This window comes from Mauremys mutica, chromosome 1, assembly GCF_020497125.1.
Source record: "Mauremys mutica isolate MM-2020 ecotype Southern chromosome 1, ASM2049712v1, whole genome shotgun sequence".
Classification (NCBI taxonomy): Eukaryota; Metazoa; Chordata; order Testudines; family Geoemydidae; genus Mauremys; species Mauremys mutica.
In genome coordinates, this window is record NC_059072.1 from 366,807,042 (window position 1) to 366,823,418 (window position 16,377).

The following is a 16,377-nucleotide window of genomic DNA, read 5'->3' on the forward strand; positions in this document are numbered from 1 at the left end:
GCCTGGAGGCAGGGTTGCAGCCATTATCTGTGCAGACAGCATCACACTGGCCCTCTAGGGCTTTACAACAATCACACCCCCTTATCCCACCATCTAGAGCCTTAAGAAATGCATTGGGGAAACTGAGGCACACAGACAGTATTCAGAGAAAACACCTGTATACGACCAGTTACATACTTTGAAGGGTGTAAAATAATCAAATATTGTGCTAAATACAATGATACTCCAAACTGACCACCAAATTTAAGTTGCACGTTTTTCCCCTCAGGTGAGGGTTCTGGGTGGGGCTGGGGATGAGGGGTTCACAGTGCAGGAGCGTGCTCGGTGCTGGGGGTGCAGGCTTTGGGGTGAGGCAGGGCTGAGGATGAGGAACTTGGGGTGCAGACAGGCTGCCCCAGGGCTACGGCCAGAGAGGACTCCCCATCACCACCACTGGCAGCAGCAAGCTCCAGGGGAGGGACCCCTCCTCTCCCCCCCTGCCCCCCAGAGCACACTCACTCTGCACCAGAGTCACTGCACATGTTCCTAGGCCCCCTCTCAGGTCCAGAAATCTCACTCACCTCCCCTGTGATGGGTACTAGGGGGTGGGGGCGGGTTTGCCATCACAGGTGGCCTTCCATGTTGCTGCCCCTCACCATAACTTCACTGTGGATGGGGCTGCCCCTTGCCCAGCATGGGGCAGAAGTGGGGTCTGCACGGTGATGGCTATGGGGCAGGGGAGCAGGGTGTCATAAAATTCACCCAAGCCCCAGCTGCTCAGGTAGGTCTATTAATCCCCCTCCCCCATCTGCCCTGTGGTGGGTGGGCGCTGGAGGGGCGGGGCACTGCCTTCACATATGGCTTCCTGCCTCCCTGACCCCTGCTGCAGGCTGCAGCCTGCTGCCCCTCACGTAGCTTCACTGGGGGACAGTGGGAGGGGATGGCATGGGGCTGCCCCTTCCCCAGCGTTGGGCAGGAGTGGGGGCTGGGGCTGGGGCTGGGGGGGAATCATAGGGTCAAACACTCACGGAAGCCCCAGCAGCTGCTCAGGTGAGTGAGGTCAGTCTCCGAGTCCTGGCCGGAAGTCCCCTTTGCGTCTCCTCCGGGTAGGGGGAGGGGAGGGCTGCCAAGCATGGCACAGCCCCCTCCACTCTGCTCCCCTCCCCCGGCCGGTGCTCCAGCAAGCAACAGCAGCTTGCATTGCTCTTATATTAGCCCTTCGGCAGCAGCAGAGGCAAGGGAGAGAGACACGCTGTCTGCTGTCTGCGTTCAGGCAGGGAAGCTCCAGCCTCTGGGGCGGGGAGGAGGAGAGGGCTGCCGAGCAGCCCCACCCCCCCTCCAAGATGCTACAGTCTGAGTCAGCAACAGCAGCTTGCACTCACTGCTGTTACGCTAGGCAGCGGCAGCAGCGGCAAGGAAGAGAGACACGCTGCGTTCAGGCAGGGAAGCTCTGGGGCCGGGCGGGGAGGGGAGAGTAGGGGAGGGGAGAAGCTCCAGCCCTGGCGGCGGCGGCGGCGGCGGGGGGGCGCTCCAAGCAGGGGAGAAAACATTGGTGGAGCAGAGCCCCTGCTTGGGAATATTCCTGGGGCTAAAGCCCCAGGGAGCCCATATAAGTCGGCGCCTATGATGATGGGCAATGTGGGATGCCTACCAGAGGCCAATATTAGTAATAAAAACAAGTTCAAGTGTCTACAGTAGCACTTTGATGAGCAAACTTTTGCGTAAAAGGCATTAAATCTCTTGTTAAGGTGATTTTATTATGTCACTGAAACCGAGGAGTTCCATCGTTGAAAGAGGCTTTGGTTGTGTGTACACTTCCACTGTTTCTTTGTCAAAAGATGCTTTTTTTTGTGAAAAAACTTGGCAGTGTAGACAAGGCCTAAGGAATAACGATGGATAATCAGTGTCCACACTTATGTTTCCTGCTGGTGCCCTGTAAAGTTTCCTACACCACAACGCGTGGGAATTATTCAGACAGGGAATAGCATAAAATAAGGAATTGAGATTAGTAAACTCATTTGAGCGACCAATATGCTTCACCCATGAGAACAGCCCCACTCGTGCATGCAGTGTCTCATATGAACATTGTCTCTCCATCCAGGTAATTGCACTGCGACCAGAAGGTCAGGAAAAAGTACGGTACAAGCAGGAGACACATATTCCCCTACTCCATGTCGGATTCCAACATAACTGAATTTACGAACCCCTCTAGCTTCATCCTGCTGGGCATTCCTGGCCTGGAGAGGGCCCATGTCTGGATCTCCATCCCCTTCTGCACCATGTACATCATAGCCATCCTGGGGAACTTCACCATCCTGTTCATCATGAAGATAGAGCCGAGCCTCCATGGGCCCATGTACTATTTCCTCTGCATGCTGGCCATCACTGACCTGGTCCTGTGCACGTCCACCCTGCCCAAAATGTTGAGCATCTTCTGGTTCAATTCTGGGGAGATCAATTTCAGTGCCTGCCTCATCCAGATGTACTTCATTCACTGTGCCTCAGCGATGGAGTCTGGGATCTTGGTGGCCTTGGCTCTGGATCGCTATGTGGCCATCTGCCATCCCCTGAGACATTCCACCATCCTGACAAACCCTGTGGTGGCCAAGATCATCCTGGCCGTGGTGCTGCGCAGTGGAATGGTTGTACTGCCCTATCCTTTCTTGGTAAGACAGTGGCCATATTGCAGAACCAACATCATCCCCCAGCCGTATTGTGTACACATAGCCATGGTGACGCTGGCCTGCGCCGACACCCGTGTTAGTAGTTACTACGGCCTCTTTGTGATATTCTTTGTGATGGGTCTGGATGGGATTTTTATCGCTGTGTCCTATACCCAGATCCTCAGGGCCATCTTCAGCCTCCCCACAAAGGATGCCCGGCTCAAGACTTTTGAAACCTGCGGCTCCCACTTTTTTGTCATTTTAGCCTTTTACATCCCAAGTCTTTTCATCTCCCTCCTGTACAGATTTGACCAGAATGTGGCCCTGCATTTCCATGTTCTCATTGCCAATGTGTACCTCTTGTTCCCCCCCATGCTAAACCCCATCATCTACGGGGTGAGGACCAAACAGATCCGGGACAGGCTGCTCCGGCTCTTTACTCATAAAGGGGCCTAAGGTTTTCTCCTGGTGCTCTGGCTCTCAGACCGAGCTCTGTGCACAGCTGGCTGGTGACATGGTGCTGGGCCCTCTTCCCTGAATCACTTACTGGACAGTCAAAGTGACATTAAATCCTTTCCTGCCCTTACTGTGCTGTGTCAGTGTGACAAACTGAGGAATCGGTCTGTGTACTATTCATAGGATGGCCACCTTTCTAATTGCTGTTAACTGGATCTCTGAGGCCCCATGCCCTGCCCTGTCTATTTGCCAAGGTCCTGCCCCCTGCCTCACCTTTTTCCACAAGGCTGCTTCCGCTGATCCGTCTCCCACAAGGCTCCACTCCCTTCTCCCCCTCTTCCTCCAATGCCCCGCCTCAGCTCTACCTTTTCCCCCAAAACCCCACCCTGTAGCTCGCTCCCCTCCTCTCCAACCCCATCCACTTGCTGGATCGTCTTCACATTCCTCCCCTACCCACCGCCCATCTGGGCTCCCTCTGCTGTCGGCTTGGGACAGGATCTGATGCCGCCTGGCAAGCAACCTGCAGTGAGTGCAGTGAGGACGCAGCGCTGGGGCAGACAGGCCAATCCAAAGCGGAGAGGGAATCCAGGAAACCGTGTAAAATCAGCTGAGGGTTGGGAGCAGGGAGGCGAGGCAGTCAGCTGAGATTGTGCATCCAACAGATTGTGGGCCCCAAAAGCTCAGCTGCAAAGTCCTGAGGGCAGAGACCATCATGTGGCTTATTTCCTTAGCTTTCAGCAATGGTCTCAAGTTGCAGTGGGGGAGGTTTAGGTTGGATATTAGGAAACACTATTTCACTAGGAGGGTGGTGAAGCACTGGAATGGGTTCTCTAGGAGGTGGTGGAATCTCCTTCCTTAGGGGTTTTTAAGGCCCTATTTGAATGTTTCATGCATAACATTTCAGTTGACTTCTCAAATGAAGCTAGGAGAGGAGATGTCTTGCCATTGTTGAAACATTCTTATAATTATTCTAGTGAGGAGCCCTTCCAGCTCCATGCTTTCCAGCAAATAAAAGTCAGGTAAGTGCCCCTGCATTATCAGCCAGAGCCCTGAAATGCAAGACGAGGAGTTGACAGTCTCTGCTCATTCACACACAGGTGGTTCCTGATGTCTTTACTCAGTTTTGCCTTACTGGGTCCTGAGCAAACTTTGGGCCATGGCCTCTGAATTTGGCTTTGTGTTGTTCATCCACGAACAAATTTAATCCTGAAAGATCCACTGTGCCACTCAAATGCAGCCATCTTGGGGTGAGAGGTCAACAAGGATTCAGAGAAAAGAGAGAGAGTTTGGCCAGTGATAATGAAGCAAACTCCTCACCAGTGGCAAGGGCCCTGGGATGTTTAATGGCTCCGCAGAGTGGAAAGAACCACAGATTCTGATTCTCTATTGCATCACAGCCAGGCTGCACTCAGTTTGTTGAGCAGATGAGTTTCTCAACAAGAGATGGTACCTGTGAATTCTAAGATGGAAGCCTCTTCCCTGGGAATCACCATGAGGTAGTCGTCTCCCACTACTCTCTCACTTCACTTCTGCAGCAATATCCGAACCCAAAAGCCAACACAGGGGTATATGATTTGTAATATAACTCTGTGCAATCCCAGTGGTGTTTGGTTCATCCTCTAGTGGTGAATCGATCATCTGAATGTGAATAGGCTGGAGACAAGGGTGTCTGCACTTCTGTGTTCTATATCCACCTTTAGGAGTAAAGAGTAATTAATGGAACTTCCCAAAAGGAGATGAAAACACTCAGGCTCTCTGTTCTGTGTATTTGTGTATATTTAATATTATAGTTGATTATTAAGAAAAATAGAGATAATGTCTTGGCCTCCATAGGGTCTGATAGACTGTAAATGCCCAGGATGTCTAGGTAGATAGCACACAGACTGATCTACAGAAAGATGCCTGAGTGGAGAAATGAACACTATCTGCAGACACATGGGGCTGTTGCTAGCAGATCAGAGATCAGTGTGATGGGTTTGGTCACAGAGATCCCCTTGGGACTGTCACCTGATGTACTGAAATTACCTCTGAGGTACTGAAATTACCTCTGAGCCAGTTTTCCCTGCCAGCTTGGGATTTCCAGAACCCTGTCTTGTTGAGCCAGACATGCTAGCCTGTTGCAACACAGACCCAGGGTCTGGGCCATGCTCCCAAACTTGAAGGCTTTAGCTGAAAACTGCTCAGCAGGTTACCTGTCTCCAGCACTCAGACACCCAGTTTCCAATGAGATCCAAACCCCAAATAAATCCGTTTTACTCTATATAAAGCTTATACAGGGTAAACTGATAAATTGTCCACCCTCTTTTCATTGAAGGATCTTCAAAACACCTAGCAAAGGAAAGTCTCTATGAATATATCCCCATTATACTTATAGGTAAACTGAGACACGGGGAGAGATGACCTTGGTTCCTGTCTTCCCTGATGTTATCACGGTCTCTCCGTGAGTAGCTGAACACATGACAAGAAGGAAATAAACTCAGCTCTAGCAGGGCCTGTTCATTGGGTGGGTGTGACAGACTTCCCCTGGGTGCAGCCTGGAATTGGGGTACCACAGAGCCCTCTGGCATACCAATATGGGCCCCCTCTCAGACACAGAGGCTGTGATAAGATGCGATCTTCTCCAGGTCTTGCACTTACAAAACCACACACATGCAGGGAGACACCCAGCTGCAGTTATGTGAATGCTTTCACTAGCCATGGTCTGCCCTTCCCTTAGAGTGTAGATGACAAATAAAAGGGAGCATTTCTACACACAATGCACACTCAACCTATGGGAACAATTGTGTCCTGCATACAACGAGGCAGATGCTATTACTGAATATTTCATTATCTTTGAGAGGCTGTATATGATTCATATGATTCCTGATAACCAGAAGATGCCCACTTTAGTTGGAAACTTAACTGGTAAAGCTCTGGATATATTAAATAAAATGATAATTGAGAATCTTTTAGATGATTCTAAATTCAAAGAAATGATTTAGAAACAATTTCAGATGACCCCAGAAACATATAGAGTGAAATTTACAAATTCTAAGAGGGGTGCTGGTACAAGTAATGTGGAATATGTAAATAAAATGAAAGGTTTGATAGGAAAGTGGCCAAGGGGCAAAGATATTATAAGCTTTGAAGGAATGTTTGATGTTTTTGCTCAGGAACATTTCTTAAGTATATGTTAAGATGATATAAAACAGTGTCTGTGGGACAAAAGGGTGAAAACCGTGGATGACATGGATTCTCTAGCTGATGATTTTAAGCAGACACAAGCATCTATTGTGAATAAACCACAGATAGAGGGGTTTACACTTGGTGGGAAGCCCTCTAAGCTCCGCAGAGGGCAAGCGAACATGCAAAGTCCCGTTACATCCTAACTTCACCAGACCCCAGCATACCAAGACACCAGAGATAACCTTAGACCAGGAATGGTCAACCTGAGCCTGAGAAGGAGACAGAATTTACCAATGTACATTGTCAAAGAGCCATTGTAATACATCAGCAGCCCCCCATCAGTTCCCCCCTGCCCCGCTCCCTGTGCCTCCAACCCACCGGCTGATCACCACCTGCCCCTCCCTCCTGATCAGATGTTTTGTGGCGTACAGGAGGCTCGGGAGGGGAGGATCAAGGGCCTGGCAGGCTCCGGGGAGGAGGCAGGAAGGAGGGAGTGGGGGCAGGGCCTGTGGCACAGCCAGGGGTTGAGCAGTGAGCACCCCCCGGCACACTGGAAAATTGGCCCCTGTAGCTCCAGCTCCAGAGTCGGTTTCTATACAAGGAGCTGCATATTAACTTTTGAAGAGCTGCATGTGGCTCCGGGGCCACAGGTTGGCCACCCCTGCCTTAGACTGAAGAGGAAAGGAAAAAAAGTAACTAAATACACGCCAAGGATCATGGAGGAACCGAACGATCCAATGGATGCTGAACAAACCAAATTGTTCAAGCAAACAGCAGGTACAATAAAAATACACAGAAACACCTATATTTGGTGATGGTGTTAAATCTGATGATGCAAAGTTTGTTGCTAATGAAGAACAACAAAGAATTTGGTACTGGTGTTAAATCCTATGAAAAAATGGAACATACATGATTTTGTGGAAAAGCTTTTAGCCAAGAAGCCCTATGGGGATAGTACTTCTGAGCTAACATCTGTAAAAAGGTTTAAAGCTTCTCTCAGCAGGGAAACCATAATAAACCTGGTCTTCTTTGTGAAAGAGGTAACTGAGTCACACCACCTCATGTGTTGAGATATCACCAGCTGAAAAAGCACAATGGTAAACAATGTTGCGCAGAAACTAATAGAGTTTGTCCAGTGACCCAAAAAAGGCACTTGCTGACTTTTGAGACTGACCTACAAAGTGTTGAAAGGTACAGAGAACTGTGCAAGAAACACCTGTGGGTAACACCACAATGTTTGCAACACTTGGGAATTGTACAGTCAAAACCTAATTAAGCCCTTGGGCGCACTGCCTCCGCATTAGTCAGCGACTAACTTTGCTGCAGTAAACTAAGGGGCGAGGTCTGACATTATGTTCCCCAAAGCAACATCCTCTTGTCCCCATATTTACCATGGTGATATGATTTTATTTGTTTTATATAAAGTTTGTCTTGTAAGGTATCAATGGAAAAGTTATGACTTTCCTTTGCTAGGTCTTTGGAAGATCCTCCAATGAAAGGTTCTACGTGGTATGATATTTACTGATGAGAATGACTGATCTATGATCCCTTAGTGAAAATCCCTTGTGCCTCCAGAAAGTGATCATGTCTCCCCTCAGTCATCTTTCTCCAGGTCTGTCTGTCTACTATCTGCCCATCCATCCTGGACATGTACACAGCATCAGACCCTATAAGACAAAGACATTAACCCTAGTTTTCTTAATAATCAACTATAATTTGTTTTAAATATACACAAATACACAGAGCAGCCAATTCCTCTCTGACTCAGTGGAGAGCCCAAGAGTTCTCATCTCCCTTTGGGAAGGTCCCATAATTACTGTTTACTGCTAAAGTTGGATAACAAGCCCAGAAGTGCAGCCATGGTAACAGAGACATGAGCTAGAGGTGTGTCTGGTCTCCAGCCTGTCTGCATCCAGATGCCGCTTCTCCCCTAGGGGGTGAGCGAACCCCCCTGGGATTGCACAGAGCTATACTATAAATGGTGCACATCCCTGTGTCAGCTCTCAGCATGGGATGCTGCTGCAGATATTGGGCTGAGAGAGGTGTGGGACACGGCGACCTGAGGGATATTCTCAGCGAAGAGGCTTCCATCTAAAAAATCACAGGTACCATCTCTTTCTGTTTGACAAACCAAGTGTAACATATGCATGATGGGGTAGAGAATAGGTCTGTTTTCATTTCCGCTCCACACAGCCACCAAACATCCCAGGGCCCTTGCCACAGGTGCTGAATTTGCTCTAGTATCCTGGATTTAGTATACTGAATTTGCGCTAGTATCTTTGCTGTGCCCCTTGGTGACGGGCTGCAGCCCTAAGGTGGCTGCATTTCAGTGGCACAGTGGACCCTTCTGGATGAAAGTTGTTAGTAGACGTCCAGGACAAGGCCAGATTCGGAGGCTGTGGGCCGCAGTTTGCTCAGGCCCCCAAGAAGTGCTGTGGCAGCCCCACTGTCGTGTTTTAAGGGTAGAGAGGCCCTCAAGCAGGTTGTCCAGAAAAACATCCCGTCTGGAGCAAGAACTGAGTAAAACCTCAGGAGCCAGCTGTGTGTTACTGTACAGACATTGTCACCTCCTCCTCTTGCAATTTAGGGCTTTGGCTGTTAGGGGGCAGGGTGGGGGTGGGTGTTACCAGACTTTATCTGCTGAAAAGCATGGAGGTGCTAGGGCTCCCCACTAGCAGAAATATGACAATTTTTCAACATTTGTGAGACTTCTTCTCCCCAACTTCATTCTAGAATTTAGCTGAACTGTTATGCCTGAAAATTTCAAAATTAAATTCAGCCATAAGCAGACACCCAGTGTGGGAAATTTCAGGTTAATTTTTGGCAAACTTATATGCAACTGAAAATGCAGTCTTGTAATTGAAGGTGTCAGAAAGACTTAACTATGTCATTAAAAAATGGAGGAACATTGCCACATAGATCAATAGGCAATGGGTTCAAACTACAGCACAGCAGATTTAGATTTAATTTCAGATAAACTTCCCAACTGTAAGAACAGGAGAACAATGGAACAGACGCCCAGGCAAGTTGTGGAAAGTCCTTCACTGGACGTTTTCAACAGGAGGCTGGACAGTCATTTGTCTGGCGTGGTTAAGGCACAACAAGTCCTGCATCTTGGCAGGGGGCTAGACTAGCTGATCTTTGCAGCACCTTCTCACCCTGGCACTCTTTGATTCCATCATATAAGAGACTGGATCATCTGGGTCCTTTCCAGTTTCCCTACATCCTTCCTATATATTGGAGACCCAAACTGGACACAGTACTCCAGCTGAGGCCTAACCAGCACCAAGAAAAGTGCTACTATCCCCTCCCGTGACTTGCCTGCTCTGCCTCTGCTAATGCAAATGAAAATTGCATTGGCTCTTTTTTGCAATAGCAAAAAAAATCACACCTCTGAGGGATATAGCTATATCAACCTAACCCTGGTATATACAGCATGAGGTCTACTGAAGAATTCTTTATCGACCTAGAGATTATCAGAGAGGTAGATTACATACGCTGACAGGAGAACCCCCACAAAAGTACCCACAGGTCTGCTGGAGGTGGAAATGGGGTCACCGGTGAGGATAGCATCCAACTTCTTATAAAAATGGCAGGTGTATGGCACAGCCTCTCTTGCCTTTTGGTACATTTGCCTCAGTTCCTTCACCTTTGCTGTGCACTGCAGTGTGTCCTGATCGTAGCTCTTTTCCCACAAGCTGCACGAAATCTGCCCTTAAGTATTGACATTCCTATGGCTGGAGCGCAGCTGGGACTGCACGGCCTCCTCTCCCCAAATACTGAGCAGCTCCAGAAGCTCCACAGTGTCCCAAGCGTGGAGCCACCATGAGTGCCTGGGAAGATGTGATGTGAGCAGTCCCCACTGAGCAAATAGGAAGGGGAATTTCTAAGTTCCCAGGCCTTTAAAGGGGGACGGGCAGAAAGTGTTTACTTCGATGCAGGGGAGATGTGTTAAAACTGTTCACTCAGGATGAGCAATGTGGGATGCCTTCTAGAGGTCAACTACAGCAATAAAAACAAGCACAAGTGTCTACCCTGGCACTTTGCCAACAAATCTTTTGCGTAAAACTCTTGTCAAGGTGGTTACATGGTGTCATTGAAGCTGAGGCGTTCCATCGTTGAAAGTTGCTTTGCAGTACACTGTTTCTTTGGCAAAAGCTGCTTATTTGTGAGGTGTAGGAAAACCCTAAGGAACAATGACGGATAACCAGTATCCACACTTTTGTTTCCTACTGGTGCCTAGTAAGGTTTCTCATACCATGATATGCAGGAATTATTGAGCAGGGAACACCATAAAATATGAAATTGGCCTTAGTTGGGTCAGTTCTTCATAATTCATTTATCTGAATAATGAAAATGTCATTTTCAGTGTGTGAAGAGCGACCAATCTGCTTCACCCATAAGAACAGCCCCCAGTATTGAATGCAGTGTCTCTTATTTACATTGTCTCTCCATCCAGGCATTTGTACTGCAACCATCACCTTCGGCATATACCAGAAGTCAGGGGAACGTACGGTAGATGCAAGACACACCATTCTACCTCAGAGTTGGACACCTTCTCCCCTACTCCATGTCAGGTTCCAACACAACCAAGTTTACCAACCCCTCCACCTTCATCCTGCTGGGAATTCCTGGCCTGGAGTCAGCCCACGTCTGGATCTCCATCCCCTTCTGTACCATGTACGCTATAGCCACCTTGGGGAACTTTTCCATCCTGTTCATTGTGAAGAGGGAGCCGAGCCTCCATGAGCCCATGTACTATTTCCTCTGCATGCTGGCCATCACCAACCTGGTCGTGTATATGTCCACCCTGCCCAAAATGCTGAGCATCTTCTGGTTCCATGCAAGGGAGATCGATTTCAGTGCCTGCCTCACCCAGATGTACTTCATTCTCATCTTCTCAGTGATAGAGTCTGGTATCGTCGTGGCCATGGCTTTTGATCGCTACGTGGCCATTTGCAATCCCCTGAGATATTCCACTATCCTGACAGACTCCTTTGTGGCCAAGATCGGCCTGGCCGTGGTGCTGCGTGGCAGCATAGTCATACTGCCTTTTCCCCTCTTAGCGAGGCAGTGGCCTTATTGCAGAACCAACATCATCCCCCAGCCGTACTGCGCACACATAGCTATGGTGAACCTGGCCTGCACCGACACCCATGTCAGTAGTTACTATGGGCTTTTTGTGCTTTTCTGTGTGATGGGTCTGGATGGGATTTTTATTGCCCTGTCATATATCCAGATTCTCAGGGTCATTTGCAGCCTCCCCACTAAGGATGCCCGTCTCAAGACTTTGGGGACCTGCGGCTCCCACCTTTTTGTCATTTTAGCCTTTTACATCCCAGGTCTCATCATCTCCCTCATATACAGATTTGCCCAAAATATGCCCCTGCATTTCCATGTTCTCATTGCTAACGTGTACCTCCTGCTGCCCCCCTTGCTAAACCCCCTCATCTATGGGGTGAGGACCAAACAGATCCGGGACAGGCTGCTCCGGCTCTTTACTCATAAAGGGACCTAAAATTTTCTCCTGGTGCTCTGGCTCTCAGACCGAGCTCCGTGCAGAGCTCGCTGGTGACATGGTGCTGGGCCCCCTTTCCTGAAACATTTACTGGACAGTCAAAGTGACATTAAATCCTTTCCTGCCCTTGCTGCCCTTGCTGTGCTTTCTGCGTGACAAACTGAGGAGTCTTTTGGTGTACAACTCATTCTCCCCTAAGATGCCTCCTCTCTAATTGCTGTTAACTGGATCTCTGAGGCCCCATGCCCTGTGCTACCTATTCCCCAAGGCCCTGCCCCCTGACCCACCTCTTTCCACAAGGCCCCTTCCCCATCCCACCTATTCCCCCAAGGCCCCGCTCCATTCTCAACATCTTCCCCCGAAGTCCCACCCCTGTTACTCGCTCCCCTCCTCTCCAAACCCATCCACTTGCTGGATCATCTCTGCCTTCCTCCCCCCGAGCCTGGGCTCCCTCTGCTTTGGGGCTGGGACAGGATCTGCTGCAGCCTGGCAAGGAAGCTGCAGTGAGGACACGGCGCTGGGGCCAACAGGCCAATCCAGAGCCAGGAGGGAAGCCAGGAAACTGTATAAAATCATCTGAGGGTCCGGAGTAGGACTGATGTAGTAAGCTGAAATTGTGCATCAAACAACTTGTGAGGTGCAAAATCCTGAGGGCAGAGACCATGGTGTGTTTTTTTGCTATGCGAAGCATGGGTCAAGGCGGTCAGTCCTTGGCACTTCACAGCGGTGTCGGTAGTCAGCAGGACTTGGTAAGGGCCTTTCCAGCATGGAGCCAAAGCTGTCTCTCGCTGGTGGACCTTTATATAGACCCAATCTCCTGGTTCCAAGGAGTGGCAGGGCTGTTCAGGGTCCTTGAGTAATGCTTCTTTCACCTGTGAGTAAAAAGACTTAACACATTTCATTAGTGCCTGGCAGTAATTAAGCATCATATCATCCATCAAATGAATGTCCATCTGAGCAAGGGCCAGTGGGGGCACTACTGGAAGTCACATCAGGTGCCCTGTCAAAATCTCACGTGAGCTCAGTCCAGTCTTTCAGTTGGGAGTGTCCCTCTTGCTTATCAATGCTAATGGCAAAGCATCTGGCCATCTGAGGTTTGTTTCTGCACAAATTTTAGCCAGTTTGTTTTTTTCAGAATCCCACTGTGATGTTCCACTGTCCCAGCAGATTGTGGATGGTGAGGGCAGTGGAGGTTGTGTTGTATCTGCAAGGCTGTACATAATTCTCTTACAATCTGCCCAGTAAAATGAGTGCCACGGTCACTGTTGATACACCCAGGTATACCAAATCTTGGTACAATGTCTTTGAGCAAAATTTTCACAACGGACTTGGCATCTGCCATCTTGCAGGGGAAGGCCTCAACCCATCTTGAAAAAAACATCAACTAATACTAATACATATTCATAATTACAACATTTAGACATTTGGATAAAATCAATTTGAATATTTACAAATGGTCCCCACGGAGGGGGATGGGCTGCTTGTCCGGTTTTACCACATTGTGTTGTTGGCAGATTGAACATTGTTGGCGGTAGTTCTGGGCCACACAAGGAAAACCTGAGGCATACCAATCACCTCCAACTGCAGTAAGCATCCCCCCTTTGCTCACATGCGCCACCCCATGGTGCGCATGAGCAAGATAGGGCAGAAGCACCCTCGGCGCAATCGGGCAGCCGTCCTGGCAGCGCCAAAGGTGATCAGGCTACAAGGTGCACTCAGCAACCCTCCAAGAATGTTCCTCAGTCTCTGGCACTATCTCCTGGATCTTAGCAAGGTCATCGAGGGAAGCCAGTGGAGGCTGCTCAACTAAGGCAAAAATAAAAGCAGCCTGAGGGCCAGAAAGGGCCACATCCTTCCATGAATAACTTCATCACGAGGGGTTGGATGAGCGATGCATTTTACAATAGCAACAGCTTTGGGCAACAAAAGAGCATCCAAAAGAGCAGATACATACTGACTATTCTTGATGGGGGAACCGGAGGAAGTAAGAAGACCTCTGTGTTTCCAAAGTACACGATCAGCACGAGCCACTCCAAAAGCATAGTGAGAGTCAGTGTAAATAGTAACGGTTTGATCCTGTGCCAGAATACATGCCCGTGTCAAAGCCAGGAGCTCAGCAACCTGAGCTGAAGAGACAGAGGGAAGGACAGCACTTTCAACAACAGAACAGACAGCATAACCAGCAACCAGCATAACCAGCAACCCATTTTCCCACCGAGTTTCACAAACAAGAACCATCTACAAAATAAATAAGATCAGGATTCTGCAAAGGCCCATCAGTAAGATTTTCCCTTAGGCAGGTGAGAAGAGAAGTAACAGACACACAATCATGAGGGTCTCCATCAAGGGGCTCTGGTAACAGCAAAGCAGGATTCAGAATGGGCCAATGAGCCAAAGTAATATGTCATGAAGATAACAGAATAAGCTCATCTGAGTCATGGCATCAAATATTTTGGAAGAAACAAAACTCCACTCTCAGGTTGGAAGCAACAAAATCAGAGACAGCTTTATTCAAGCAATTGCCAGAACACAGCTGGCAAAGAGCATCTCTGCCTCAGTTTCTCCAAAGTTCAAGCTTTTTATATAGACTATTTACTATCTAATTCAGTATTTTCTCACTTTCTTTTCTGAAAACATCATTATCCCAAGGCTAGGTCACACTGACTATTCTGCTGTTTTCCACTCGCTTCTCACGTGAGCCCTGCTTCTACAGATCTCGCGATATTAGGATAAGACTTGACAGAACAGTTGCTCTGTCTCTGACACTTAAACGGCTGCACTTAAACCCTCTCTTTCTTTCCCTGCTTCCACACAAGCTACACAAGAGAGCCTTGGCTCATGGCCCCTTCCTCCCTCCCCTGAGCACCTCTGGTTAGTGAAATTTGTAGCAACAGATTATTGCAAAGAAATGCATTTTCAAGGTAAAAATGCCTGTATAACATGTGTAATGCTGTGAAAAAAATAGATAGGGGTGGATATACTAATTGCATTGGTGCTTCTATTTCTTAATAAGGGTTTTGGGGGTGTTGTAATGCATGTAGGCGTTTATATACTAACTTAGATAGAAAGAGTTTGTTGTAACTAATCCAGTGCTTACTTGACAATTGGTTTGAGTGGAACAAGTATCGCAATAATGAAGCCCGTACTCAAATCCACTTCTGGGTCAACCTGTTCCTTTTTCTTTGAACAGACTCAAAAAGTAAAAGCATCAGAAGCAGAAAGCCTGCTAAACAACCAGTGGGGCCATTGAACAAACTAGATGCTAAAGGCGCACTCAAGGACAATATAGCCATTGTGGAGAAATTAAATGAATTATTTGCATCAGTCTTAATGACTGAGGATTTGAGGGAGATTCACAAAGTTGAGACATTCTTTTCCGGTGACAGATCTGAGGAACTGTCCCAGATTGAGATGTCTTTAGAGGAGGTCTTCGTAGAATCATAGAATATCAGGGTTGGAAGGGACTTCAGGAGGTATCTAGTCTAACCCCCTGCTCAAAGCAGGACCATTTCCCAACTAAATCATCCCAGCCAGGCCTTTGTTAAGCCTGACCTTAAAAACCTCTAAGGAAGGAGATTCCACTACCTCCCTAGGTAACCCATTCCAGTTCTTCACCACCCTCCTAGTGAATACGTTTTTCCTAATATCCATCTAAACCTCCTGCACTGCAACTTGAGACCATTACTCCTTGTTCTGTCATCTGCTACCACTGAGAACAGTTTACATCTGTCCTCTTTGGAACTCCCCTTTCAGGTAGTTGAAAGCAGCTATCAAATCCCCCCTCATTCTTCTCTTCTGCAGACTAAACAATCCCAGTTACCTCAGCCTCTCCTCATAAGTCATGTGCTCCAGCCCCCTAATCATTTTTGTTGCCCTTCGCTGGACTCTCTCCAATTTATCCGCATCCTTCTTGTAGTGTGAGGCCCAAAACTGGACACAGTCCTCCAGATGAGGCCTCACCAATGTCGAATAGAGGGGAATGATCATGTCCCTCGATCTGCTGGCAATTCTCCTACTTATATAGCCCAAAATGCCATTAGCCTTCTTGGCAACAAGGGCACACTGCTGACTCATATCCAGCTAACCGTCCTCTGTAACCCCTAGGTCCTTTTCTGCAGAACTACTGCCTAGTCATTCAGTCCCTGGTCTGTAGCAGTGCATGGGTTTCTTCTGTCCTAAGTGCAGGACTCTGCACTTGTCCTTGTTGAACCTCATCAGATTTCTTTTGGCCCAATCCTCTAATTTGTCTAGGTCCCTCTGTATCCTATCCCTACCCTCCAGCGTATCAACCACTCCTCCCAGTTTAGTGTCATCTGCAAACTTGCTGAGGATGCAGTCCATCCCATCATCCAGATCATTTAAGAAGATATTAAACAAAAACGGCCCCAGGACCAAGCCTTGGGGAACTCCCATTGAAACCCTCTGATCTATCCAGCTTTCTGTCCACCTTATAGTCCATTCATCCAGCCCATACTTCTTTAACTTGCTGGCAAGAATACTGTGGTAGACCATAACAAAGGCTTTGCTAAAGTCAAGGAATAACACATCCACTGGTTTCCCCATATCCATAGATCCAGAAGGCAATTAGATTAGTCA

General features: G+C 48.3%; 2 protein-coding genes across 2 annotated transcripts; both read left to right on the top strand.

The window, feature by feature from the left end:
* Nucleotides 1-2,150: 2,150 nt before the first annotated feature.
* Nucleotides 2,151-3,098, top strand: LOC123377017 (olfactory receptor 52R1-like). The gene has a single exon (XM_045029379.1). It carries the CDS (start codon nt 2,151-2,153, stop codon nt 3,096-3,098), a length of 948 nt encoding a protein of 315 aa, XP_044885314.1.
* Nucleotides 3,099-10,833: 7,735 nt separating this feature from the next.
* Nucleotides 10,834-11,769, top strand: LOC123376986 (olfactory receptor 52R1-like; the record flags this gene model as incomplete). The annotated part of the gene is made up of 1 exon (XM_045029327.1): nt 10,834-11,769. A coding segment is annotated over exon 1 (936 nt), but the record flags the coding sequence as incomplete, so codon positions are not given.
* Between the last annotated feature and the right edge of the window lie 4,608 nt (nt 11,770-16,377).